Source organism: Ammospiza caudacuta, chromosome 8 (assembly GCF_027887145.1).
Source record: "Ammospiza caudacuta isolate bAmmCau1 chromosome 8, bAmmCau1.pri, whole genome shotgun sequence".
NCBI lineage: Eukaryota > Metazoa > Chordata > Aves > Passeriformes > Passerellidae > Ammospiza > Ammospiza caudacuta.
The window spans coordinates 42,226,828-42,253,800 of NC_080600.1; the positions used below are offsets into that span (position 1 = coordinate 42,226,828).

The 26,973-nt window shown below is 40.8% G+C and overlaps 1 protein-coding gene across 1 annotated transcript in view; it reads left to right on the forward strand.

Annotated features, from left to right (window-relative positions):
* Positions 1-201: 201 nt before the first annotated feature.
* The window catches only part of KIF5C (kinesin family member 5C), a 73,095-nt gene continuing 46,323 nt past the window's right edge, over positions 202-26,973 (forward strand). The window contains exons 1-3 of the mRNA XM_058809537.1: positions 202-406; positions 21,646-21,736; positions 26,592-26,665. Coding sequence (XP_058665520.1) covers positions 281-406; positions 21,646-21,736; positions 26,592-26,665 — 291 coding nt within the window. The 5' untranslated portion in view covers positions 202-280. The remainder of the gene's footprint in view (positions 407-21,645; positions 21,737-26,591; positions 26,666-26,973) is intronic.

Consider the following 26,973-nt stretch of genomic DNA (forward strand, 5'->3'; position numbering starts at 1 on the left):
GGGCAGTTGAAGGTGCAGTTCAAGGTGTCCTCGGCAGCCCAAGCGGCAGCACCGGTGTTTGCTCGGGTGTCCCCGGCGCTGTGCGGGGGAGGCGGGCGGTCCCGCGCAGCCGCGGGCGGCCGTGCCCGGTGCGGGGCGTGTCGCGGGCTGTGAGGGGCCGTGAGCGGGGCGTGTCCCGAGCTGTGAGCGGCTGCCCGGGCCCCGGCCCCGCCCGCCCGGCGGCCCCAGCGCCGCCGCTGCCGCACCTGCCCCGCTCGGCAGCGCCGGGCCCGCCGCCGCCATGGCGGACCCCGCCGAGTGCAGCATCAAGGTGATGTGCCGCTTCCGGCCCCTCAACGAGGCCGAGATCCTGCGCGGCGACAAATTCATCCCCAAATTCAAGGGCGACGAGACCGTGGTCATCGGGGTGAGTCTGCCGCAGCCCGCAGCGGGCGGGGCGAGCATCCCTGCTCTGGGGGCGAGGATTCCTCCTCTCGGGGCGAGCATCCCTCTTGTCGGGGCGAGCATCCCTGCTCTCGAAGCGAGCATCCCTCTTGTCGGGGCGAGCATCCCTGCTCTGGGGGCGAGCATTCCCCCCGCTGCCCCCCGTCCCCTCCATTGTTCCCGCAGCCGTGGGGCGGGATGGTGGCGGCGGCGCTGCCCGCGCCCCCCCGGCCGGGCTGGCCCCGCCGCACCGGGCGAGCGGCGCGGGGGTGCCCGGGGGTGCGGGGGGTCCCGGGGGAGCCGGGGGGCGCGGGGGAGCCGCGGGCTCGGCGCTGATGTCATGCCGGGGACTGGGCATGCTCGGCTGGGGCGGCCGCCCGCGCTCCGCCGCGCCCCTGCGGCAGCGCCGGCACCGGAGCCAGCCCGGGAGCCCCGCACCGCATCCCGGGGCCGGTTCCGCATCCCGGCATCGCCGTGCCCAGCCGGGATCCCCGGCACCGGCACGGCGCTGAGCAGCGCTGCGGGATGCCGCCCGAGTTTGGGGGTTTGATGTCCGCGTTTAAAAGGGTGAAATTGAACCCAAATCGCCTCCCCCCGGGCCGGCCCTGCGCGCCCCCCGCGCTCTGCTGGGCTCGGCTGCTCCGGGGTTTAACGGGAACAAAGGGCCGGGATGCGGCTCCTTCCCAGCCCCGCAGCTTCCCCTCTCCCTTCCCCCTTTTCCTTTTCCCTCTCCTTTCCCTCTCCCTCTCCTTTTCCCCTTTCCCCTTTCCCTCTCCTTTTCCCTCTCCCTTTCCTTTTCCCTTTCTCTCTCCCTGTCCTTTTCCCTTTCCCTCTCCCTGTCCTTTTCCCTTTCCCTTTTCCCTCTCCCAGAGCAGGTCCCCCAGAGGGCAGCGCTCAGAAACCCCCAGCGTCTCTTTGAAAATCATTAGCAGATTTTTGGTTTAGTGTCCAACCAGCCTGGTCTGTGGTGCTTTATTTAATATAAATATATGATATTATATATAAATATTTCATATGCTGGTCATCTGTGACATCTATTTCATATACTGCTCATCAATAACATGTTCCGTGCCGTGTGGTGATGAAGAGACCCTAAAATGAATTGTCAGCACAACTTGTTAAAATCCTTCTAATTTGTTAAAATCTTCCCAATTTGTTAAAATCATTACCAAAACCTTGAGGTCATCAGAAACTTTGCTGGTGAAAGTTGCAGAACAGCCTCGAGGGGGGGGAAAAAAAAAAAGGTGAATTATGAGCATGAACAGCTTGTGGTTGTTATTTTTTTTAAATATGAAATGCCCTCTGTCCTGTCCAAATTAATTGTGTTTCTGTGAAGGTTAAAGCTGTGGCACCCCCAGCAGCCTGTTAACAATAGAATAATCAAATTGGTGATCAATCCTGGGCAGCAGCAGCAGCACGGGGCTGCCTTTGGCCAGCAGATATTGGGAGGGAAAATGTGTCTGTGCCATTGTGGTGCTTGAGAAACAAATGTCAGCAAGTTCCCCTCCCCCTAAATAAATAAACCCTCAGACATATTAAAAGCAGATTAAAATGCAGCTCCTGTAAATCCTTTACAGGGCTGTGTGCTGAAGAGAATTGGAGTTTGGAATTCTCTTTCCTCACTCATAATGTGTCTTTGTCTATAAAGTGTCTGCTGGCTGGGAAAACAGTGACTGTGATGCTTTGGAAAAGGGTTTTGTGGCTTGCAAGAAGGAGATAATTCCTTTGGTGAGGGTGAAAAAAGGAATAAAATAACAACAACTGGTAATTTCCTACCATGGAAGTTAAAAAATATGGAAGAGAGACAAGGAAAGTGCATGTATTTATTGATGTAGATGTGTATTTTACATGGATATTCAGGTTGAGGGGGTGATTTGCTATCTTGAACAAATCTAGTCAGCAGCTTGGAGTTTGCCTTTCCCTTCCTAAGGCAAAAACTGTAATTATTTGGGATTTTAATCAGCTCAGCTAATGCAGTGTGTGCTCAAACCCAGGCTGTGTTTGCGAGGAGGAGCCATCAGCTGTGCTCTGCTGGGCTGGAGGTGAGCACAGAAACCTCCCCTGATTCTTTGTCCTCTTTATTTGCAGCCCTGGGCTCTGCTGTAACTCGATCCCAGTGGATCCCACTGCAGCAGGACTGGGAAGTGCTGCTGGATTTTTTTATTATTATTATTTTTATCATTTCCTTGGTTTGGAGCGGCTGCTTTGCTCCAGCAAATAATGCCTGGCAGGGGCAAGGAATCCTGATCTGTGGAAAGGCAGAGCAGAGCAGAATTCCTCCCAGGAAAAGCAAAATTTCAGTCTTCAAAAGCTTCAAAAATTAACCAGGATCAACCACATTTTTTCTTTTTTTTAAATTTTTTTTTTGTTTTACTATAGCATTTGCAAACACTGCAATGCAGCTTTCATTTTTGATCCGTGGATTGCAAAGAGAAGGGTTCTGTTAAAATTTTAAAAACCAAACAAAACGACCAACTTCCCCTCAGAGGAATTATGTCATTGTGTAAGAAAAAAAATAAAATGTAACTGATTTAGGGGAAACATCTATTTTTTTTTTTTTTCCCTTACACTAGTAAGTCTGAACACATTTATTCCTTCCCAGTAAACACAGGGAAGAGCCTTTCTCCCTGAATTTCCCACTGTCATCTCCTGTTTCACTTCCCTGGGGCCTTGGGCAAAAATAAAATTACAGATGATGCCTTGGTGGTTCCGGGGAGGAGCAGCAGGGAGGGAGAGTTGAACCACTTGGGCCGAGTTTGCTTGGGCTGGGCTGGGGCTGTGTGGGCAGGGCTGCCCCAGGGAGTGCCCCGAGTCCTTCCCAGCTGCAGAAATCTCTGAGATTGGGATTGGACCCCTGGTTTTGGGGTTTGGGTTTGTTTGGTTTGAGATTTGACCCCGAGTTTTGGGGTTTGGGTTGATTTTTTTAAGGATTTGACCTCAAGTTTTGGGGTTTGGGTTGATTGGGTTAGGGATTTGACCCCAAGTTTTGGGGTTTGGGTTGATTTGGTTTGGGTTGATTGGGTTAGGGATGTGACCCCAAGTTTTGAGTTTGGGTTGATTGGGTTAGGGATTTGACCCCAAGTTTTGGGGTTTGGGTTGATTTGGTTTGGGATGTGACCCCAAGTTTTGGGTTTGGGTTGATTTGGTTTGGGTTGATTTGGTTTAGGATTTGACCCCAAGTTTTGGGGTTTGGGTTGATTGGGTTAGGGACTTGACCCTGAGTTTTGGGGTTTGGGTTGATTTGGTTTGGGTTGATTGGGTTAGGGATGTGACCCCAAGTTTTGAGTTTGGGTTGATTGGGTTAGGGATTTGACCCCAAGTTTTGGGGTTTGGGTTGATTTGGTTTGGGTTGATTTGGTTTGGGATTTCACCCCGAGTTTTGAGGTTTGGGTTGATTTAATTTGATTTGGGTTGATTTGGTTGGGATTTGACCCCGAGTTTTGGGGTTTGCGTTGATTTGGTTTGGGTTGATTGGGTTAGGGATTTGACCCCAAGTTTTGGGGTTTGGGATTTGACCCCAGGTTTTGGGGTTTGAGTTGATTTGGTTTGGGTTGATTTGGTTAGGGATTTCACCCTGAGTTTTGGGGTTTGGGTTGATTTGGGTTGATTGGGTTAGGGATTTGACCCCAAGTTTTGGGGTTGATTTGGTTTGGGATTTACCAACCCAAACCAAGTTTTGGGGTTTGGGTTTGTTTGGTTTGGGTTGATTTGGTGTCTCCTGTCCATCTCCGTATGAATCATGGAGGGTGAAAACCTTTTCCCTTCAATTCCCCTCTGCTCCAAGCAGACAAAACCTCTGTATTTCCATCCTGCCACCACGTTTAAAGCCCAAAACCCCTTTGGGGTGAGCGTGCGCTGAGAGCCGGGCAGGAAAAGGGGATAAAGGGGATAAACCCAGAGCTTCTCTGCGCGCTCAGCTCCCTGTGCTCCTCTGCAGCCTCAAGGTGACTCTGATGGATTCTCTTGGCTGACAGACCTGAAAATGTGCTGCTCTGCTGGCTGGCAGAGCCCCGCAGCTCTGGCTGTGCCCTGCTCCTCCTCAGGTGCGTTAATCCCTCTGCACCTGGCAGGGAGGGATGCAGAGACCTCAGCACCCCCGCGATAATCCCTGCCTCGGCTTGGGGCTGGGGTTTGTCCTTCCGGCCAGGTCTGGTGTCAAATAAATAAGAATTTAGTTGTGCAGGGGGTGGTGATTTCATGTTTTCAGCTCGTTTTTCTCTATTGTAAAACAAATAAGAATTTAGTTGTGCAGGGGGTGGTGATTTCATGTTTTCACCTCCTTTTTCTCTGATGTAAAATAAATAAGAATTTAGTTGTGGACGGGGGTGATGTTTTCGGTGTTTTCATGTTTTCTGCTCTTTTTTCTCTGGTGTAAAACAAATGATTTAGTTCTGGAGGGGGTGCTGTTTTTATGTTTTCTCCTCCTTTTTCTCTAGTGTAAAATAAATAAGAATTTAGTTGTGATGGGGGTGATGTTTTCATGTTTTCACCTCCTTTTTCTCTGTTGTAAAATCAATAACAATTTACTTGTGGAGGGGGGGGGGGGTGTTTTCGGTGTTTTCATGTTTTCAGCTTCAGGAGGGGATGACATTTTCACGTTTTCAGCTCCTTTTCCTCTGATGTAAAACAAATCAGAATGTAGTTGTGATGGGGGTGACATTTTCATGTTTCCAGCTCCTTTTCCCCTCTGGCTGTGCAGCATCCGGCCCGGGGCTGCTCCAGGGGGCTTTTCCATGCCAACCCCTCCTGGTGGGAAGCAGAGCACCCCGAAGCAGCTCGGGGGTGTTGTTGTTCCCAGGGAGGGATCAAAGGCTGCCCGTTGTCCCTGCCGGCCGCCCGTGGCTCTGGGACGGGTTTGCGAAGCCGGGTTTAGCGGGAGCGCTGAGCTCAGCAGGGCCCGCCTCAGGCTGAGCCTCCCCTGCCCTCCGTGCCCGTCCCAGCCCTGGGAGATCCAGGAGAGCTCCGGGATCGGGGTCAGGATCCCCCTGGGCTGGGCTTTCTCCCGGGGGGGGAATTCTGTGCTGTCAGAACGCAATATTGCCCATAAATAAATAAATAAATAAATAAATAAATAAATAAATAAATAAATAAATAAACAAAGCAGTGGTGCGGCCCAGAGCACACAGAGCATCGGCCGGGCCTGCTCAGGGCCAGGGCAGGGGGGATTCCTGAGCCGGGATCGGCCCTGGGGGCGCTTCCAGCTGGGAATGGCCTGGGACAGAAAGGGAAACAAAAACTGGTGGCTGATTCCTGTCCGAGCAGGGATGTGGATTTGTTTTATTTATTTATACATATATTTTTTAATGCTTCCTGCTGTAGGTATTTTTTGGAATGTCTTGCGGAGAGGTTCTCGCTTATTTTCATCCCTGAAACATTTGGCTGTGCTTTGTCTTTTATTCCGTGTATATTCCTGTCTGAGCAGGGTTGTGGTTTGGTTTTATTTATTTATATATATATATTTTTTAATGCTTTCTGCTGCAAATGCTTTCTGCTTGTGGAGAGGTTCTCGCTTATTTTCATCCCTGAAATATTTGGCTGTGCTTTATCTTTTATTCCATGTATATTCCTGTCTGAGCAGGGTTGTGGTTTTGTTTTATTTATTTATTTATTTTTAATGCTTTCTGCTCTAAGTACTTTTTGGAATGTCTTGCGGAGAGGTTCTCGCTTATTTTCATCCCTGAAATATTTGGCTGTGCTTTATTTTTTATTCCGTGTATATTCCTGTCTGAGCAGGGTTGGGGTTTTGTTTCTTTTTTTTTTTTTTTTTTTTTTTTTAATGCTTTCTGATGTAATTTTTTTTTGGAATGTCTTGTGGAGAGGTTCTTGCTTATTTTCATCCCCTGTGCTTTATCTTTTATTCCATGTATGCCAGTGAAGTCAGCAGAGTTCATGCACGTTCTAAAACCCCTCCTGTGCAGAGATCTCTGGGTGCTGTTTGACACTTGGCACTCTGTGGGTAAAACAGACCTTAAAAAAAAATTCTTGGGAAAATAGATAAATGGCTATTATTATTATTATTATTATTATTATTATTATTATTATTATTATTATTATTATTATTATTATTATTATTATTTCTCCACGTGGTCTTGCTGCAATGCATTTTTCACAGTTCTAATTCTCCACCTATTTCCTGGTTACAATCCCTTAGAAATGTTTTTCAGCTGTTAGCTTGTGCCACAAAATGCTGCTAATACTTCTAACACAAACTATTACTACTACTACTACTACTATTATTATTATTATTATTATTATTATTATTATTATTATTATTATTATTATTATATTGACTTGTGACTCCCAAATCATCACCATCACCATAATAAATATTATTATTTTCATAATATTTATTAGAATTTATTGTTATTTATTATTATTACATCACCATCATCATTATGATTGTGATTTACTGTTATAGTTTTTATTATTATATATAATTATTATTTATCATTGTTATTTATTAATATTCTTATTATACCCCACTTGGTCATGCTGCAATGCATCTTTCACAGTTCTAATTCTCCAAAATCTCTGGGTTTTTTTCCAATGCCATCTTTATAAACTTGTTTCCAGTTCAATCTCTGTCTCACCCATCTCTATTCCATTCCTCCCTCAGCCAGCACACCTTGTGTCAGAGTTTGCACACAAACTTAATTTTATTTTTATTTTTGTGCAAACTTTTTGCCCAGGGCTGTGAGAGCTCTCAGCCAGGTTTTGGGGGTCCTTTACAAACCCACTTCCCACAAGGACAGGGCAGGGTTTGGTTTGAAGGGAAGAAGGGTTGGTTTGGTTTGCTGAGAAGGAATTTTGGGATACAAACACCTTTTTTTTTCCTCCAGAATCCTTTGGGAAAGAGCAAACCCAGGATGGTCCCACTGGCTCTGGGTCACTTTTTTAATTCCCTGCAGAAAACCAATCCCATTTCCTGGAGGATGGTGTGGCTGCTCAAGGAGCTGCTCCCAAATTTGATATTTAAAGCAATTCATGAGCTCCACATTTATTTCGTGTGCAAGATTACAATCAGGGGCCTGAGGAGGTAACTGAGGAGGGGTTTGGTTCTGGTTTTGGTTCTTATTTTATTATTATTTTATTAAGAAATATATTAATTTCTAGTGGCAGGGAGACTCCCATGAAGTGCTGAAGCAAATGTGCCATAGTGTCAATGGAAATAAATCTGTGCTGATAAGGATTTCTCCAAATATTCTCCTTTTTACACACTGTGCCTGTGTGTAACCCCAGAACCTCAGACAGAGTTCAGCTCCTGGGATTCTGCAGGAACTGACCCAATTTTGGGAGCTGTTCCCAAGGCAGGGATACTCCCCAAAACACCAAAATCCTTTTATCTTGGCCCACTCTTGCTGGGTTTGAGCCATTTCTGTGGGGTCAGCGTGGTTTGGGGGTGTTTTGTTTGATTTTCCTTTGGCTCCTCAGCTGTTCTCCTGCTGGAATGGATATTTCCTGCTTTTATTCCTGCCTTTATTCCTGCCTTTATTCCTGCTTTTATTCCTGCTTTTCCAGGCTGGCTGTCAGGGCTGGGCTGGGATCAATGTGAGTGTTATGGATGGAGCTGCTCCTGTGTTTGCTTTTCTGCTCCCTAAAGTAGTGCTGAGAACTCAGGTGTGAAAGTGGCTCCTGTTTATGGATGGAGCTGCAGGAAGGGTGATTTACCTCAAATGAAAAGCACAATTCCTCACCCAGGCAATTCCCCTTTTGTGTTTCCTCAGGGCTTTTTTTATCTTTATTGTTCCCAATCCCCTCAGGGCATCCTTCTCCAAACCCAGCCCGTCAAAAATATGGATTCTTACTTAAACCTTCAAAACTTAGAATACAGGTGATGGATTCCAACAAGCTGAATTGTCAAACCACAGGAAAATAAAATTTTAAACCACCCTGTGTTGTCTTTTTTCCCCTCTGGTACCTCCTTTTTTTTGGGGGGGATCAGGTTTGAACACTGAGCATCATTCCTGGGTAGTCCCAGTGCTTTTCCTTCCCTTGGGATGCCCAAATCGACCCCTGGGGCTTGGATTTGTTTTGCCAAGTGTCTTTTGAGCCTGGCGCAGTGAGATTTGGGCTCTTTGGGGTTATTTTGTGGTGCTTTGTGTGCTCCCCTGGAGAGGATTCTCCCCAAGGCTCCCTGCCCCAGGGAAGCTCTGTGTGTGCTCAGGGTTTTAGATTGAGAATAAAAGGAGGGGAATTTTATTCTCTCTGCCAGGAGAATAAAAGCTGTTCAAAAAGAGAAAATCAGGGGTGCAATGCCATTTGTGAGGCTTTAATATTGACCTGCTTTTCTCTTTTCTGTAGGAGTTTCTGTGAGGAAACAGGCTTGGGAATAAAGATGATCTAATTTTGATTTTTCTTGAGGGTTTTAACTCTGCTGCTGACACCCCTGGCTGTCTCAAAATGCCTCCCTTGGGATTTTTTTTCTTCCAAAATTTCTTTTTCTGTGCTGCCTGAGGTGTCTCCAGGTATTCCCAGATATTCCCAAAACCCCACAGGATCCCATTTCCCCCTCAGCTTCCTTGGGGTGCTGAGGCATTCCTGGTTAAATTCTGGCTGCTTTAGCTGGATGCAGGAGTTTATTTGGAATTTGGAGTGAACCTTTTCCTCAGAAGATCCCTCCTGAACAGGGGGGTTACTTGTGGTTTGTTTTATTTTTATTAACACCTCCAGGGATTTTGTTTTTGTTGGGTTCTTCGAGCTTGACATGTTTCATTTTAAAGTCACCCATACTTACCTCCCAGATATTCTCTTTATTTTCTTTATTTCTTTATAAATTTTGCTTGATTTGGTGTTGCTACAACCTTTTAAAGGCCAGAAAAGAGATTTGGAGCTGCCCAGGGATGGTTTGACACTCTGGGTTTGTTTGTTTTTCCAGCTCCCCTGTGGGATAATGGTGCTTGTGTGTGAACTGAAAAAACGCCTTAATTCAGTTTTATTGGGCTCTGCAGTGTGGAAACATTGCGTGCTTAAATAATCCTGGCAAAACAAAGCAAACAACAGCAAAAAATTACCTCAGAATATCCAAAATGGGATCCCTCACAGCCTTAAAGGAGTGGGATTGCTGATGGATTCCTGGTTTTGTTTATCCATTTCTATATATTTCTATATATTTCTATATATTTATTTGTGGCCTCCTTGGTTTTTGGATTTAAAAAAAATCTTAAAACTTAATTTTTTTTCTGTTTTTATGGGAAATGCTTGTGGTTGTCATCAGATGGCTGTTAAAATATCAATAATTGGTGACAGGAGAGCTCCAGAAAATGTCAATTTTCCACCTGTGAGACAGAGCCATGACACCAGGAATGCGGAATTTTTTTTTTCCCCCATGAGAAATGAGTACCCAGAGACAAAACCTTAAATATTTCATAGTATTCTTTGCTGAAAGTGATTCATTTTCCCTCTCTGTGCTGAGAGAATTCCCTTTTCCCTGCCTGGTTGTGATGATGGACAGGATGGTGTGAAAGCTCAGGGAATGGGGTGAACCTTGGATCACTGGGCTGCTTCTGAAGCTGCTGAGAACATTTCTGCTGCACCAGGAGGATTTGATACCAAACCCACATTAAATCACCCCAGGACCTTCGAAACCTTTTTTTGCAGCACGAAACAGCCCCGAATTTCCAGAGATATTTTTCTATATCAGCATTTTCCGGTCAGCAAATTCTGTTTTTGGCAGCTCCCGAGCTGCAAACCTCTGGTTCTGAGGGGTGAAAGTTGAATTTCAAAGCCACACAGGAATTATCCTGGCTGTGGATTATTCCCCAGTTTAGGAGAGGCTGAGCAGCAGAGTTCTCTGAATTGGGGGAACTGGGTTAGGGAGTATTTTTAGCCAGAAGTTGCCTGTTTCTGCAGCTGTAATCTCTTTTTTTGTTATTTTTTTTTTTCTTTTTTCCCTGCCTGCACTGCTGCAATCCCTGCTGGATTTGGAGCAGGGGGATGGATGGGGGAGATGCTGCAGCTCCTCCCAGGGCTGGGGGGGCTCTCACCTCCTTCACTGGGGAGGGTCTGCCAAAAACCCTCCCAAAAATCACCTGGGATTTGGTTAATGCACCTCCAGTCACATCCATCCCCTGCTTCTCTCTCCCATGGCCTTTTAGCCCATCATCTCCTTTTATTTTGTATTTCTGTCCTCCCTCTCTCCTTTTCTATTACTTTTCCCCCTCTCCTTTTCTATTACTTTTCCTTTCTCTCCTTTTCTATTACTTTTCCTTTCTCTCCTTCTTTATTACTTTTCCTTTCTCTCGTTCTTTATTACTTTTCCCTCTCTCTCCTTTTCTATTATTTTCCCCTCTCTCTTTTTCTATTACTTTTTTCTTCTCTCATTTTCTATTACTTTTCACCTCTCTCCTTTTCTGTTATTTTTCTCTTGTCTCTTTTTTTATTACTTTTCCCCTCTCCTTTTTTATTACTTTTCCTCTTTCTCCTTTTTTATTACTTTTCCCCTCTCTCCTTTTGTTTTTTTCCCTTCTTTCCTTTTCTATTACTTTCCCCATTCTCTCCTTCTTTATTACTTTTCCCCCTCTCTCTTTTTCTATTATTTTCCCCTCTCCTTTTCTATTACTTTTCACCTCTTTCCTTTTCTATTACTTTTCCCCTCTCTCCTTTTCTTACTTTTCCTCTCTCTCCTTTTTTACTTTCCCCCCTTTTCTCCTTTTCTATTACTTTTCCTTTCTCTCCTTTTTTACTTCCCCCCCCTCTCCTTTTCTCTTACTTTTCCCCTCTCTCCTTTTCTTACTTTTCACCTTTCTCCTTTTCACCTTCTCTCCTTCTATTAATTTTCATCTTCTCCTTTCTTCTCCTTTTTATCTTGCATTTCACCTGATTTTCTCCTCTCAGGACCTCTCCCCATGCTTTTTTTTTTTTTTTTTTTTGTATTTTTCCCCTTTTCTGGGCCACCCACAAATCCCCAGTGTGGAGCTGCTGTCGCTTGGTTTGATCATTTTTGATTATTTGGTTTGATTGTTTCTCCCTTCCTGGCATCTCTCACGATTTCACTTCAGAGCAGGAGCAGTTCAGCGCTGCAAACAGATCTGGGAAGCAGAATTAATCTCACTACACAGGAGCACGTGGGGAAACATTCTCCTGGATGAAATAAAATGTTTGTTTGTGTTTGGTGAAGGAGGATTTGTTCCCTGTGTGGCTGGCTGTGTGTGCAGCCCAGATTTGCTGAGGATTATGGAGTAAATTCAGCCCTAAATTTCAAACAAAGCATGAAAAAAAACCCTTATTTCTGTGCCCTGTGTGCAGCAGGAAGGTGGGAATGCTGGGAGGAGCTGGGGGAAAATGGGGGAAAAAGCCAAAATGAGGGGGGTTTGTGGCTGGGTTTGTGCCAGAAGGGATCAGAGGCAGTCCCTAAATACGGGATATTTGTGTTTCCTGTAAAATGAGCCATTCTATTATTATATTTTATATATATATTATATATATGTGTATATATATATATATATATTATATGTATATTTATTATATATATAATATACGTGTCCATCCCTGTGCCAGCAGCAGCAGCTCTGCGGGTGGCTGCTGTCCCTGGGGGCTCCACCCTGCCACTGCCACATTCCCTGAAAATCCCTGCGCCAGGATTTCTGCTCCTGGGGAGCTCCGAAACCTCAGAGAAAAATGGAAACAATCATTCTCTGATTGCTGCTCCGGAATGTGGCTTGGACACTGTTTTCCAACAGGTTTGATTGGGTCCATGTGAATTGTTTTTAATTAATGACCAATCACCATCAGCTGTGGAGGAGTCAGTCATGAGTTTTTCATTATCATTCTTGTTAAGCTTTCTGATGTATCCTTTCTCTTTCTTTAGTATGGTTTTAGTATAGCATTCTTATCATAATAAAATATATGATATATTATGATATGATATATTATTATATGATATAATACATTATGATATACTATGATATAATATACTATGATATACTATGATATAATACATTATGATATACTATGATATAATATACTATGATATAATACGATATAATGTAATATAATATAATGTAATATAATATAATGTAATATAATATAATGTAATATAATATAATATAATATAATATAATATAATATAATATAATATAATATAATATAATATAATATAATATAATATATAAATATGCTATAAATATAAAAATATATGCTATAAATATATAATTATATAATATAAATATATAATATCAATATGGGATATTTGTGTTTTCCTTAAAATTAGCCATTATTTATTTTATTTCTAATACATATATTTATATATTATATACGTATATAGTTAGTAATATATATAATTATATGATAATGTAATATATAATGTTAAAATATATAATATATTGTGATTATAAGTATAAATATGAATATATTATATAGAATATAATATATATTCTATAATAATATAATAATAAATCAGCCTTGCAGTCAGATTCTCATCCCTCACCTCGTCCTGGGCACCTCCCAGACTGAACCCCCACGGCTGTCCCTGCATTCCTTGGGGTGCTGGGCCAGGTTTAACCATGGGTTTGGGGTGCAGAGCTCAGCTCTGCCGTGGAGCTCTTGGCAGGGTTTGCTGTGGCACAGGGCCCCCAAAGGGCACGCTGTGCTTTTCGGGGTGCTGCAGTTGTTCTTGCGCTGCTTGGGGCTTCAGGAATGATCAAATCCGGCTGGGACAGAGCCCAGCCTGCACTGTGCTGCCCTGGCATTGTAGAAATCAAGGGATGGGACAGTTTGCAAGCTAAAAATAATTTATTGCTCAGATAAACATCAGTCCCAGGGGCTGGGAGATTTTAGCAGTTGGCCACAGCTCAAGAGTAGTCACAGGTTTCTTCATTACAAGACAATATAGAACTTTGTAAACCAACAGGCAGCTGCCACAGGGTTTATTTTGCTTTTCTGACCTGTCACTTTTACTGAAATTTGCTGCACTGCGGATACTTTCGTCCAATGGCTTCTTACTTGCCCAGAATGTTTCTGTTGGAACTTCTAAGCTCTGTTTCTGTTATAACTTCTGCACTCTCGTCTTTTACTCTGCACAACGCCACCCCTGCACTACAAACCCTTGACCACCTTACCCATACTTCAAATATGGGGTATTTGGGCATACTTCAATAGGTTTCTCACTTATTGAAGAGGAGCGAGGAGAACAGAGCTCTCTGTGGAGGGGCTGTGTCCTTGTCCTGGTGTCCTGGGGGGTTCTGGCTCCCAAAAGCAGGGAAGGTTTTTGGGGCTCAGGGGTCAGGACTGAGCCCCTCAGTCAGGAATTCTTCCCTTGGGACTCAGCCACACAACAAATGAGGCTCTGAGTTCGTCCCTGGACAATGCGCCCCAGAGCAAATGCTGGAATCTGAAATGTAAGGAACTCCCAGAATTTGGGGTTGTGAGCTAAAGCTTAGAATTCAACTCATTATTTGGTCTGAAACCTTGAAAAAGGCTGATAAACTTCGGTGTTAGAATGAGAATGTGGATTTATAGTTTAAAGTAAAAACATAGAGTGTTTCTATAGTGTATTTCTAGTGTGTGTATCGTTTCTGTAGTGTATTTATTTTCTATATTGTATTTATAGGGAATGCATAGTTTCTATAGTAGATTTATAATTTCTATAGTGTATTTCTAGTGTGTGTATAATTTCTATTTATTTATTTTAACACTATTAGTTTTTATTTATTATAGTTTCTATTTATTCTATTCATATTTATTTTCTATAATGTATTAATAGTATATGTATAATTTCTATAGTGTATTTATAGTGGATTTATAGTTTCTACAGTATATTTATTTTCTATTGTGGATTTATAGTGGATTTATAGTTTCTATAGTATATTTATAGTTTCTATAGTCTATTTCTAGTGTGTGTATATTTTCTGTAGTGTATTTATAGGGAATGTATAGTTTCTATGGTATATTTATAGTTTCTATAGTGTATTTCTAGTGTGTGTATAATTTCTATTTGTTTTAATATTATTAGTTTCTATTTATTTACTTTTTATAGTTTCTATTTTTTCTATTTCTATTTCTTTTCTATAGTGTATTTCTAGTGTATGTATAATTTCTATAGTGTATTTCTAGTGTATGTATAGTTTCTATAGTGTATTTCTTGTGTATGTATAATTTCTATAGTGTGTTTCTAGTGTATATATAGTTTCCATAGGATATTTATTTTCTACAGTGTATTTCTAGTGTAGGTATATTTAATTTAGTGCATTTATTTTTTATAGTGTATTTATAGTATATGTATGATTTCTATAGTGTATTTCTAGGGTATGTATAGTTTCTGTAGTATATTTATTTTCTATAGTATATTTATAGTGTGTATAATTTCTATAGCGTATTTCTAGTTTCTATAGTGTATTTATTTTCTGTAGTGTATTTCTAGTGCATGTATAGTTTCTATATTGTATTTATTTTCTATAGTGTATTTCTAGTATATGTATAATTTCTGTAGTATATTTATTTTCTATAGTGTATTTATATTGTGTGTATAGTTTCTATAGTGTATTTCTAGTTAAAAGTAGAAACCAAGTAAAAGAAAGTTTAGAGTTTTAGAGTTTAAAATATATATAAAAAAATGAAATAACTACAAAGGTAAACAAAGAAATTAGAATGCAGTACTGTAGCTTTGTGTGTCATAACTTAATTAGCTAAGAAAAATTACACTGTGGCATGAGTCTATAAGGTGAAATATGTAAGAATTAAGTCAAAACCATAAATATCACCCCAGAGATCTGCCAGGGCCAGGTTTAACAAATATAAACATTAACCCAGGGCACAGCTGGGCTCCTGGGGGCTTCCCCCAAATCTGCTTTGTGTGGAAATTTATAATCTATTTTACAGAATTTATAAAATAGAAATGTGTAGAATTTATAAAAGGAATTCCCAAATTCTCTCTTCCCATTGCTGTAAGGAACTAGGTCAGCTGAAATGCTGGAGCCTGGTAAAAACTGGAGAAAATTTGGATTATTTTGAGTCTGGCAGTGACTTGGTTGCACCAGTGCAGGTCAATAATGATGAGAGAGCTGCTGCTTTGAGTATTGCTGTGTCAGAACGATGCAAAAATATTGCTCAAGAGGATTTCTTTTAATAGTTTTATTTTGGGAGATCTTTATGCTTCCTTTCTGGAAGAGTCTTTTTTTTTTTTTCCCAGGTGAAAATAATAAAATAATTATTTAATTGAAAATAATTCCCAGGGTTTGATTTCCTGAATTGCAGTTCCACACCCAAATAAAATGATGCTTTCTGAGGGGGAGATTTGCTGCAAGGAGTTAAAACTTCCTTCTGCTGGCAGCAAGAAAAGTGGATCAGTGGCCACGAGCCAAACTCCAGCAGCTCCACAGAAATATTCCGAAGGGAAATCAAGAATCAATAATCAATCTCTGCACAAATAATGCTGGGTTGGACTCCAGATGCTCTGCAGTGCCTGCTCATACAGGGCTGCTTGCTTTCATTTATTTTCCAAATGAGGTTTAGGAGTATTACCAAGATTTCGGGGTTTTTGGGGTTTTTTTAGGATGCTTTGGTTTGACTTGGTGGCGTATTCAGGTTATTCTGGATAGATTTGCTGTTCTTTTCCTTTCCTTGTTCTTTCTTTCCTTTTTCCTTTCCTTATTCTCTCTCTTGCAGGGATTCTGAGTTTCAGGGATTCTGCCTTGTCACCCCCGGGGTGATTTGCTGCAGTTCCAGTGTTTCTGTGGGGCGGGCTGGCACAGAATTGAGATTGGGATGGCAGCAGCATTTCCCGAGTCAGCACAGCTGAATTAATTTTGCTGGTTTTTTCTGACCTGCTTTTATTTTCTCCATTTGTTTCCAACCATGTTTTCAATTCCCAGCAGAGATAAATGGCTTCAGGAGAACGGGATCCTGTTTATTTCTTGGGCTTTACCAGCAGCAGCAGCCTTGGAGCTGCAGCATCCCCGTGAGCTCTGGGAAAGAGAATTCCCTCCATTGTCACCGTGATATTTTCTGAAAAATCCATTTAGCAGGATTTTTCACCTGAGAAGCCTCAGAAAAGAAATGTAAACAATAATTATCTGATTGCTTGGGGTGTGGTCTGGGGGTTGTTTACCAACAGGTGCATCTTGGATTGGTTCCATGTGAAATGTTTTTAACTAATTATCAATCACAGCCAGCTGTGTCGGGACTCTGGTCAGTCACAGGTTTTTATTATTCATTCTTTTTTAGCCTTCTGATGTCTCCTTTCTCTTTCTTTAGTATGGATGTAATATAATATAATGTAATATAATATAATGTAATATAATATAATGTAATATAATATAATGTAATATAATATAATGTGATATAATATAATGTGATATAATGTAATGTAATATAATGTAATATAATATAATGTAATATAATATAATGTAATATAATATAATGTAATATAATGTAATGTGATATAATGTAATATAATGTAATATAACATAATGTAATATAACAATATAATATAATATAATATGATATAATATAATATAATATAATATAATATGATATAATATAATATGATATAATATGATATAATATAATATACAGTATGTAATAAAAATATTAACATAATATATACAATATATAGTATATACAATATATAGTGTAATAACACAGTCTATTATAATATATTAATACGTTATAGTAATATTCACATATAATTACATATTAATATAATATATGAATATATAATGATATTTAAAAGTAATTTAATAATGTTTTTATTTCTCATTGAAGGGGATGCAGAGAGGGGGTGAAGAGCCCTCCTGCTGCCTTCCCAGGGCTCCAGGGGCAGCCTCAGCTTCCCTGGAAGCTTTTCAGGGTCCCCTCCTGCCTCTGTCCTTTGGTGCTCCTGTGAGAATCCCCGATTTTGGTTTCAGGCTAAAATCCCTCATCACACTCCCCAGAATCAGACAAATCCAGCTTTTTGTTGTCTGTCTGCTCCCGTTCTTCTCCAGCAGCTGGGAATTCTGTTGTGAGCCATCCCACCGTGCCCGTGGCTTTTATAAGGGTTTATTTTGTGGGGTCGGTGCCTGCAGGGGAGGTTTCACCTCTCTGCCCCTCCCAGGCTGGGAGTCACAGGGAATTGATCCTGGAATTGATCCTGGAATTGATCCTAGAATTGATCCTGGAATTGATCTGGAATTCATCCTGGAATTCATCCCGGAATTGATCTGGAATTGATCTGGAATTCATCCTGGAATTGATCTGGAATTGATCTGGAATTCATCCTGGAATTCATCCCGGAATTCCAGCAGGGCTTCCACCCCCAGCACTGAGCTCTCCTCATTTCCTCTCCTTGGACAGTTCTGGGGAGCTCAGGTTGATTTATTTACTGATCAAACGAGGAGATGTGTTTGGTTTATTTTGAATTTCTTTAATTGAGGCTGCATCAGCTTCAGGTGGCAGCGCTGCTCTGAGATATTGCCAGAGTAAATTTCCTGTTTATAGTGAAAATCCTTTTTTGTGCTTGTGAAATCCTCTTTGTTTTATTATTTTTAATGCCTTTAAACCCAACAGGAGACCAAAGAAGTGGGATAATAATTGTCAATATGCCTGAGCAGAGTTGCTGGTGGCATCCAGAGCAGCATCTCTGTGGCTGCAATTCAGCAGGAGTTGTGTGGGTGGCTCAGAGCACTCATCCCAGCCATTATGCAGCACAAGCTAATGGAACAGATTGGCAGGGGGGCTGCTGCAAGGAAGGGAAATGTGATTTATGGGTGGCAGATAATGCACTGCATGTCTGAGAAACTTCAGGAAATAATGCATGGAGGTGCGCCGATCAAATCGTTGGCGTGGCTCAGAAAACAACATTTTCTTTCTGGCTGCTTGTTTGCTTGAATTGCTGCCTGATTTTTGGTATTTAATGCAGGATGGGTTACATTTGAAACAAAAAAAAAAAAAAATAAAGCAGTTGTGTCACTTGTGACGGTGACAATAGGAGGAAAAGGGCTGAAAATTGGATTTTCATGGTTGCTCGTTCTCCCTTCTGCTTTGGGGCAGACCCCTTGGATCTGCAGGGTGTTGCCTTTGTAGGGTGGATGTGGCTTTTGTTCCCTTTGAGGAAAGCCTGTCAGAAGGGAGGAGATGACAAAAATAACCCAAACAGCCCCACAGAGCCGGGTGGATGTGGCTGCGAGGAGCTGGGGGCGCAGAAGGAAGGCTCAGGGAGATCCCAACATTTCTCCAACATCACAGACCCAGCCGGGAACTCCTGGACACAAAAATGGGGATTAATGTGGATTTGAAGCACAAACCCCCTCCCCAAACCCCCCAGCCGCTCTCATTGTGTGCAGGCAGTGAAGATGCTCTGTGATCCCTCACATTCCTTTATTTCCTTCAGATTTTTCCAGCCTTTCTGCTTCCAAAAAAAACTCACAAAAACCCGACCTGTGGAGCGCATTTATGGGCTGCTGTTTTTTTAACATTTGCAGCTTTTCAGCCTGGGCAGATAAATCCCATTTGCAGGCAGTGCCTCTCCCAGCTGTGTGGGGCACAATTAGGATAAAATTGCTTTTTTTTTTTAGGCTCTCTGACATTCCAGGTGTGGGATGCTCTGGTAACAGAGAATAAATGGATGTTTGAGGTTGTGTGTTAGTGGGATTTTTGGCCTGGAGCTTGGGATGAGAAAAATGGGTGTAAAGAGGTAAAATTATGAAAATCCGGGAAGTTGTTCTGGAATATGCAGAGCTTTGGCTGGCTGGGAGCATCCCAGTGTGGGAAGCTGTGGAGAGACAGAATTTGGGGTGGGTGCTGGCTGCTCCCCCACTTTCCTGGTGATGGGGCAGCTCTGGAATCAGGAGTCACCTCTTGTGTCCTACAGGGTGACCCCAAACCTGGAATTATCTCCTGAATTGCTTGTAAACCCCCTCCTCATCCTGGAACTCCGAACCTGAGGCTGAAACAGGGCCCCACACATCACAGGCTCACCCCTCCCTGCCTCCTTTTCCCCAAGCTGGAGGAGCAGGAGCTCCTGGTGGGACCTCTGGAAATGGAATCAAAATGTGACAAAAATGGTGAATTGAGCAGAGCCTCAGCTGGAATGGGGTTCCAGCCACCTCCTCAGCTCTGAAGGGGTTAATCTGTCTTGGTTTTGTGGTTGGTGGTGCCTTGGCAAAGGGGGAACAGCAGGAGCTGTGATGGGAGATGAGGAGGATGCTGCACATCCATTTGGGATAAAGAATTTGTGATTTAAATTGAAATATTGTGCTGGGGGTGAGGGATTGATCAGCCCTTGAGGTGCCACAAAAATCTGATTTTTAGGGGTGTGTGTGCCTTGTGAGCAGTGACAGCTGTGGCAAGGAAGGACCAAGGTTTTCTTGTGTATCTGTGTGGGAATGTCACTTGGGAATCAGGGAGCTCAGGGTTTGGGGTGACACCAGGCCCTCCAAAATGTCACTGTGGGGCTTGGGTGACAACAGCCCCCTAAAATGTCATTGTGGGGCTTGGGGTGACACCAGCCCCCCCAAAATGTCATTGTGGAACCCTTCCCACAATGTGGGAAACGATTTGTTGGTGCTGGGGGTGAAAATCCCAGCAATCCCTGAATAAAATCCCAGCAATCCCTGAATAAAATCCCAGCAATCCCTGAATAAAATCAGCAATTTGTGAATAAAATCCCAGTTGAGGGTGCCGTGGCTGGGCTGGGCTCCTGGTTTGGGCCTGAGCTGTGCTTTTGGTGGCACGTTTGTGTTTCCAGCAGGGAAATGAAACCAGTGGGGTGCTGGGACTGTGCTGGGACAGCTCTGGGTCACCTTGGGCTCAGCAGAACTCAGGACAGCAAATTTCATTTTTTTCCCAGCTCTGGGCTGTTCTTACAGCACAGCTTTCACTGGTTTGTAGGAGTGAACAAAAAAACTTCTGCAAATGTTTACAGGGTTATTGCCCCAATATTTGCATGGCTAGTCCCCCAATATTTACTGGATTATTCTCCCAATATTTACTGGGTTAATCCCTTGATTATTCCCCTGATATTTACACTGTTATTGCCCCAATACTTATTTGGTTTCTCCTTTGATATTTATAAGATTATTCCTCCCTATATTTACAGGATTATTCCCCCAATATTTACATGCCTGTTTCCCCAATATTACATAACTATTCCCACAATATTTACAGGGTTATTGCCTCAGTATTTACAGGGTTATTACCTCAATATTTACATAACTATTCCCCCAATATCTGCAGGATTATTCCCCCAATATTCACAGGATTATTCCCCTGATATTTACACTGTTATTCCCCCAATACTGACATTACCATTTCCTCAATATTTACCTGGCTATTTCCCCAATATTTACAGGGTTATTGCCTCAATATTTACAGGGTTATTCCCCCAATATTTGCAGGATTATTCCCCCAATGTTTACAGGATCGTTCCCCTCATATTTACACAGTTATTCCCCCAACACTTACATTAAAATTTCCTCAATATTGACACGGCTATTTCCCTGATATTCACAGGATTATTCCTCTGATATTTACACGGCTATTTCCCCAGTGTTTACAGGTTAATTTCCCTAATATCTACTGGATTATTCTCCCAGTATTTACAGGGTTATAGTCCCAATATTTACAGGGTTTTCCCTTTGATATTTACAGGATTATTTCCCCAAAATTTACATGGCTAATTCCCCCAATATTTACAGGGTTATTCCCCCAGTATTTACAGGTTGATTGCCCCAATATTTACAGGTTTATTCCCCCCAAATTTACATGGCTATTTCCCCAATTTACAGGATTATTCTCCCAATATTTACATGATTATTCCCCAATATTTACATGGCTATTCCCCCAATATTTATCTGGTTTTCCCCTGATATTTACAGGTTTACTCCCCCAATACTTACAGGGCTATTCCCCCAATATTTACGGGATTATTTCTCAATATTAACATGGCTATTCCCCTGATATTTACAGGTTTATTCCCCGATATTTACATGGTTATTCCCCCTGAATTCCCAGGAGGGGAAGGAAATACCCAGCTCCTGCAGTTCCAGCTGATTGTGTCCCACATCCATGGCTGTGACCCCAGTGTGAGCACTCAGGGAACATCTGCCACCTTTTATTTACCAGCCACAGGAAAAAAATGGCATTGGAGCACCCAAAATGTCCCATCTGTTCACAAAATATCCCTCTGTGCAGTGCCCTGCCCATTTTCCAGTGGGAAATCCTGCATTCCAGGCTGGAAAAGTGCAAGAAATGTTCTTTATCTCATGGAATTTCTCTTTTTTTTTTGTTTTTTTTTTTTTTGTTTTGCAGCAAGGGAAGCCCTATGTCTTTGACAGGGTGTTACCTCCCAACACAACCCAGGAACAAGTTTATAATGCCTGTGCCAAGCAGATTGTCAAAGGTAGGTGTTGTCCTTGCCTATTGTCCCTCCTTGGGGCAGGGAAAAGGATGTTTGTGTGCCCTCCAGCTGTTTAAACTCTGGATAATGAATGTTTGCAGAGTTTAGCATCAGTGACTCCAAGTATTTCTTTTTTTTAAGGGGTTGTCAGGGTGAAAAAAAAACAACCAATGGAATGAGCTAAAGGAGTTGCAGCAGTTGTTCTGTGTTCTCTCCTTGTTATCCCACACAAATCTGGTTTTTGGGATATAAGGGGCAAAAAGTGTGGTTTTGGTGCAGTTCAGTGCAGGATGAGTGTGGAATTTCTGTAAATCGAGTGTATGTAAAATTAGAGTGGGTATGTGAAATTAGAGTGGATGTAAAACTGAGTGGGGCCATGGAAGGCCTGGTTTGGGAGTGGCTCTGCATGCAGAGAGTTTGGATTTCAAACTGAATGAGAGCACGGGTACCTCGTGGAAAACACCCTGGTTCTTGGAACAAAACCTTCATAAACTGGAAATTTCAAGGTTTTCACTTGACAATCCAATTTTTTTGGGGTGCATTTTAATCACAGGCCGTACTGCCCCATAATTCAAAAAATATACTATATATTATATAATAATCTAAAGAATATTTTATGTAATATTTATATAATAATGTCAAAATAATAATCACCCTCACACTTGTTTTTGGTGCTGGGTGATCCATCCTTGCTGATATTGATAAAACTATCAACATCAAACTATCAAAGTGAAGATGCTGAGCTGTAGGGCGTCTTCTTTTTTTGCAGTTTTAAGAAAAAAAAAAATGCAACTTTGTGGTCTCATTTTAAAAAATTTCTTAAATTTATTATGTATTTCCATATATACATATGTATGTAATAAATATATTAAATTAATTGAGTGGAACTTAAAAAAAAACCCACCCCAGCAACAAAGTTGCATTTTTTTGCAACTTTGTGGTCTCATTTTTAAAAATTTCTTAAATTTATTATGTATTTCCATATATACCTATGTATGTAATAAATATATTAAATTAATTGAGTGGAACTTAAAAAAAACCCACCCCAGCAACAAAGACTTTGTGGTCTCATTTTAAAAAATTTCTTAAATTTATTATGTATTTCCATATATACCTATGTATGTAATAAATATATTAAATTAATTGAGTGGAACTTAAAAAAAAAACCCACCCCAGCAACAAAGTTGCATTTTTTTTCTTAAAACTGCAAAAAAGAAGACGCCCTACAGCTCAGCATCTTCACTTTGATAGTTTGATGTTGATAGTTTTATCAATATCAGCAAGGATGGATCATCCAGCACCAGAAACAAGTGTGAGGGTGATTATTGTTTTTATATTATTATATAAATATTACATAAAATATTCTTTAGATTATTATATAATATATTGTATATTTTTTGAATTATGGGGCAGTATGCCTGTGATTAAAATGCACCCCAAAAAAATTGGATTGTCAAGTGAAAACCTTGAAATTTCCACAATTTATGAAGGTTTTGTTCCAAGAACCAGGGTGTTTTCCACGAGGTACCTGTGCTCTCATTCAGTTTGAAATTCAAGCTTATCTGCATGCAGAGCCACTCCCTGTTCCTGCACAGGACATCTGAAAAATCCCCACCAGGAGGTTTTTTTATTTTCTGAGGTTTGGATGTGTGACCCCCCTGCATCTCCCAATACTGGGTTATGAGCAGAGCCTTGTGGGGTGTCCCAAAGTCCTGCCCTTGGTTTTTATTCTGCTTTTTTGGCCTCCTGCTCCAAGCCCTGTGCAGGAAATTGTTTGGCTCACCCAGATCAGCCTTGAGGATCCCACCCTGGCTCAGGTGATGGGGGAAGGAGCAGAGGGGAAATTATTTGGTGTTGGAGAGCAGAAATGAGCAGAATTCTTCTCAGAGGGGTCTGGTCCCAGCAGCTCTGCCCTCAGATGGGAGAGCCTTGAATAAAAACTGCATTTATGCACTCGGGGATCATCAGTTGAGGCTGGTGACACAGCCCTGGGGGTTTGGGGAGCTGTTCCAGCCCTCCAGGCTGTGCTGATGGTGGATTTGGATTTGTGGGGGGCTTTGTATCCCCTGTGCGAGTTGGTTGCTCTCACCTGGGAGCTGAGTGACTTTTCTGGTTGCAAATTTGAGCTTCAAAACGCCGAGTTGTAGAACTGGGGGCATGAGGGGTGAAGAAGAGAAATACAGGAACAACAACCTGGCCATGCCCACCCAGGAAAAAAAAAAAGGCAGCGGAGAAAAATTTTGGGGAAAAACTGAAAATCCTTGAGGGGAGAGTTGGAATTGAGAAAAACACTTGGACTTATTATTTTTTTTTTTTCTGGAAATGGTTAATAATCCCACCTGATCTTGCTTCAGTGTCTTTTTTAATCTGATTTTTTCCTCCTCTCCCTCTGGAGTTTTGTGCAGGTTTTTGTCTGGGTTTTTTTCTTTAAGTTCAGTGCACAGATGGTCTGTAAATGACTAAAGGTGGAAAATCTTCCACCAAAAATAACCTCAAAGCTGACACTTCTGACTTGTTTTCACTGCAGGTGATGCAGAGGGCTGCTGGGGTTTTTTTGGTTTTTTGGGTTTTTTTGAAGAGGATAAGGTGGGTTTTGCTAATTGGGAAGGTAAAATGCTGATCTCTGCTTCCTCCAGCAAAATGCAAATATTGATGCAAATTGTGAGCAATTTTCTTACATAACAGTTCATTAATCAGGTTATTTCCCCCTGGCCCTGAGCTCAGCTGGTGCCTTGCATTCACCTGGCCGTGGTAACCCTTTTTTCCCCTTTTTTCCCCCTTTTTTCCCCTTTTTTCCCCTTTTTTCCCTTTTTTTCCCCTTTTTTCCCCTTTTCCCCCCATTTTGTCCCCCTTTTCCTCCTTTTTCACCCTTCCCCCTCAATTCTTTTTCCTGTATTTTCCCCCCATTTTTCACCCTTTCCTCCCTATTTTTCCCCTATTTCCCCCCTATTATTATTTCCCCCCATTATTATTATTCCCCATTATTATTTTCCCCTTATTTTTATTTCCCCCTATTTTTCGTTTCCCTATTTTTTTCCCCTATTTTTCCCTTATATTTCCCCCTTATTCCCTGCTTTTTCCCCCTTTCCCCTTATTTATTTTTCCCCTTATTTTTCCCTTTTTCCCCTTTACACCCCTTTATTCCCACCTTTCCCCCCATCTCTCTTTTCTCACCTTTCTTCTTCCCCTTTTCCCCCACTTTTTTCCATTTTTGTTTTTAATTCAAGCTATTTTTTTTTAATTTCACCAAATTTGGCAGAAAGATGAAATATTAGTAACAATCCCATATGGAATACTACAACGGGATTTTTTTAATCTATTCAAACATTATTTATTATCAAAAAATTTAAACTTTGTTTCCTTAAAGCAAGGATAAGCAATGTCTCTGTTTCTGTGATCAGATGAGGATGTTAAATTAATTAAAAATTAATTATTAATTCCAGAAGGGCAGTAATTGTGGCCTCTAACTTTGGCATTCTCTTCAAGTTCAAGATTCATTTTATATTTTTCTGATGTATTTTATTTCACCTTCCTTCCTGTCTGGAGCACCTCCATGGAGGTGCAAATAAGGAGATTATTTGTGTATTTATGTAAACAATATAATTTAATTAATAAAAATAAAATATCTAATACCATTTAATTTCATATATAATATATATGATATAAAATATACTTTAATTTAATATAATGTATAATATATATAGTATAATATGATTTAATATTTTTGTTAAATATATATGTAATGTATTTTATGTATATTATATATCATATAGTATATAGAATGTAATATATATTATATAATTATATATATTGTATATTACATAATTATATCATATTATTGTATATTTTATTTAATTTATCATATGTAATATATACTATATAATATATATACACTATATACTATATATGCTAAATATGATATGATATAGTACGATATATAAATAATAATAATGTAGTGTAATATAATATATAATATATAATATGTAATATGTAATATGTAATAAATAATATATAATATATAATGTAATATATATTATGTAATATATACTATGCAATATGTACTATGCAATATATGATATGATATGATATGATATGATATGATATAATATAATATAATATAATATAATATAATATAATATAATATAATATAATATAATATAATATAATATAATATAATATAATATAATATAATATAATATAATATAATATAATTTTTTGTTTTTCCTTGGAAACCTCTATTAATTGAGATCCAGAGCATGGGAAACACCACAAAATACAATTTACAGCCCTCTGAGATTGCAGAAATTGGGCATTAACCCCTGCAAAATCAATATTTTTCTCTCTGAACCCAATATCAAATTATTCATTCTGCCCTGAGAGAAGCTGATTTTCAGATTCCTGTCTCCTTGCTTTGCAGAGGGTTTGGAAATTAATGAGGCCGTGAACTGGGGTACAGAAGTGGAAAATAGAATATGGAGTTTATAATAAGGAATATCTTATTTGAATTTGTTGAATTTTCTCCAGGGTTTAAATGCAGTCCAGCTTTGGTTTTAAATGCTGGTTTTAAATCCAGCTTTTTGTTCCCCATATTCCACAGATATATTGGCTGATATTTGATGTCCTGAGATATTGTCCTTCCAGTAAGGGAGACATATTCCAATAATCCTGTAATTCTCGGATTTAAATTTTATTATGATTTTTTAGCGTAAAATTAGCTCAATATTTCATATTTTCCCCATTTTTATTGCACAAACTGCCTCCCATTTCAGCTTCAGCACTGTAAACACTTGGAAAAATGCAGATTATTCAGCTTGAGGGTGTCATTGAAGAGTTTTAATTTTTTTCCTTCTTCTTGCAGATGTTCTGGAGGGCTACAATGGCACCATCTTTGCCTATGGACAGACCTCATCAGGAAAAACACACACCATGGAGGTACTGGGGAAAATGAAATCTAAATTAAATCCGTTGGGTGGGAAGGAGCTAAATAAATCCCAAATTTGTATAAATAAATCAGAAATTTATCTAAACCACAAATTTATCTAAATAAATCACAAATTTATCTAAGTAAACCACAATATATAATTATATTTCATAACAAAATATAATAATAAAATATAATACTACTGCTGCTAATACTGAATTGTTATTTTAAATAAAAATTCCTCAGAAGTTTCTGCTGATTTTAAACAGTGGCACCTGTGGCTGAGTGTCCCTCACACTTCAGATTTTACCCCTGGATT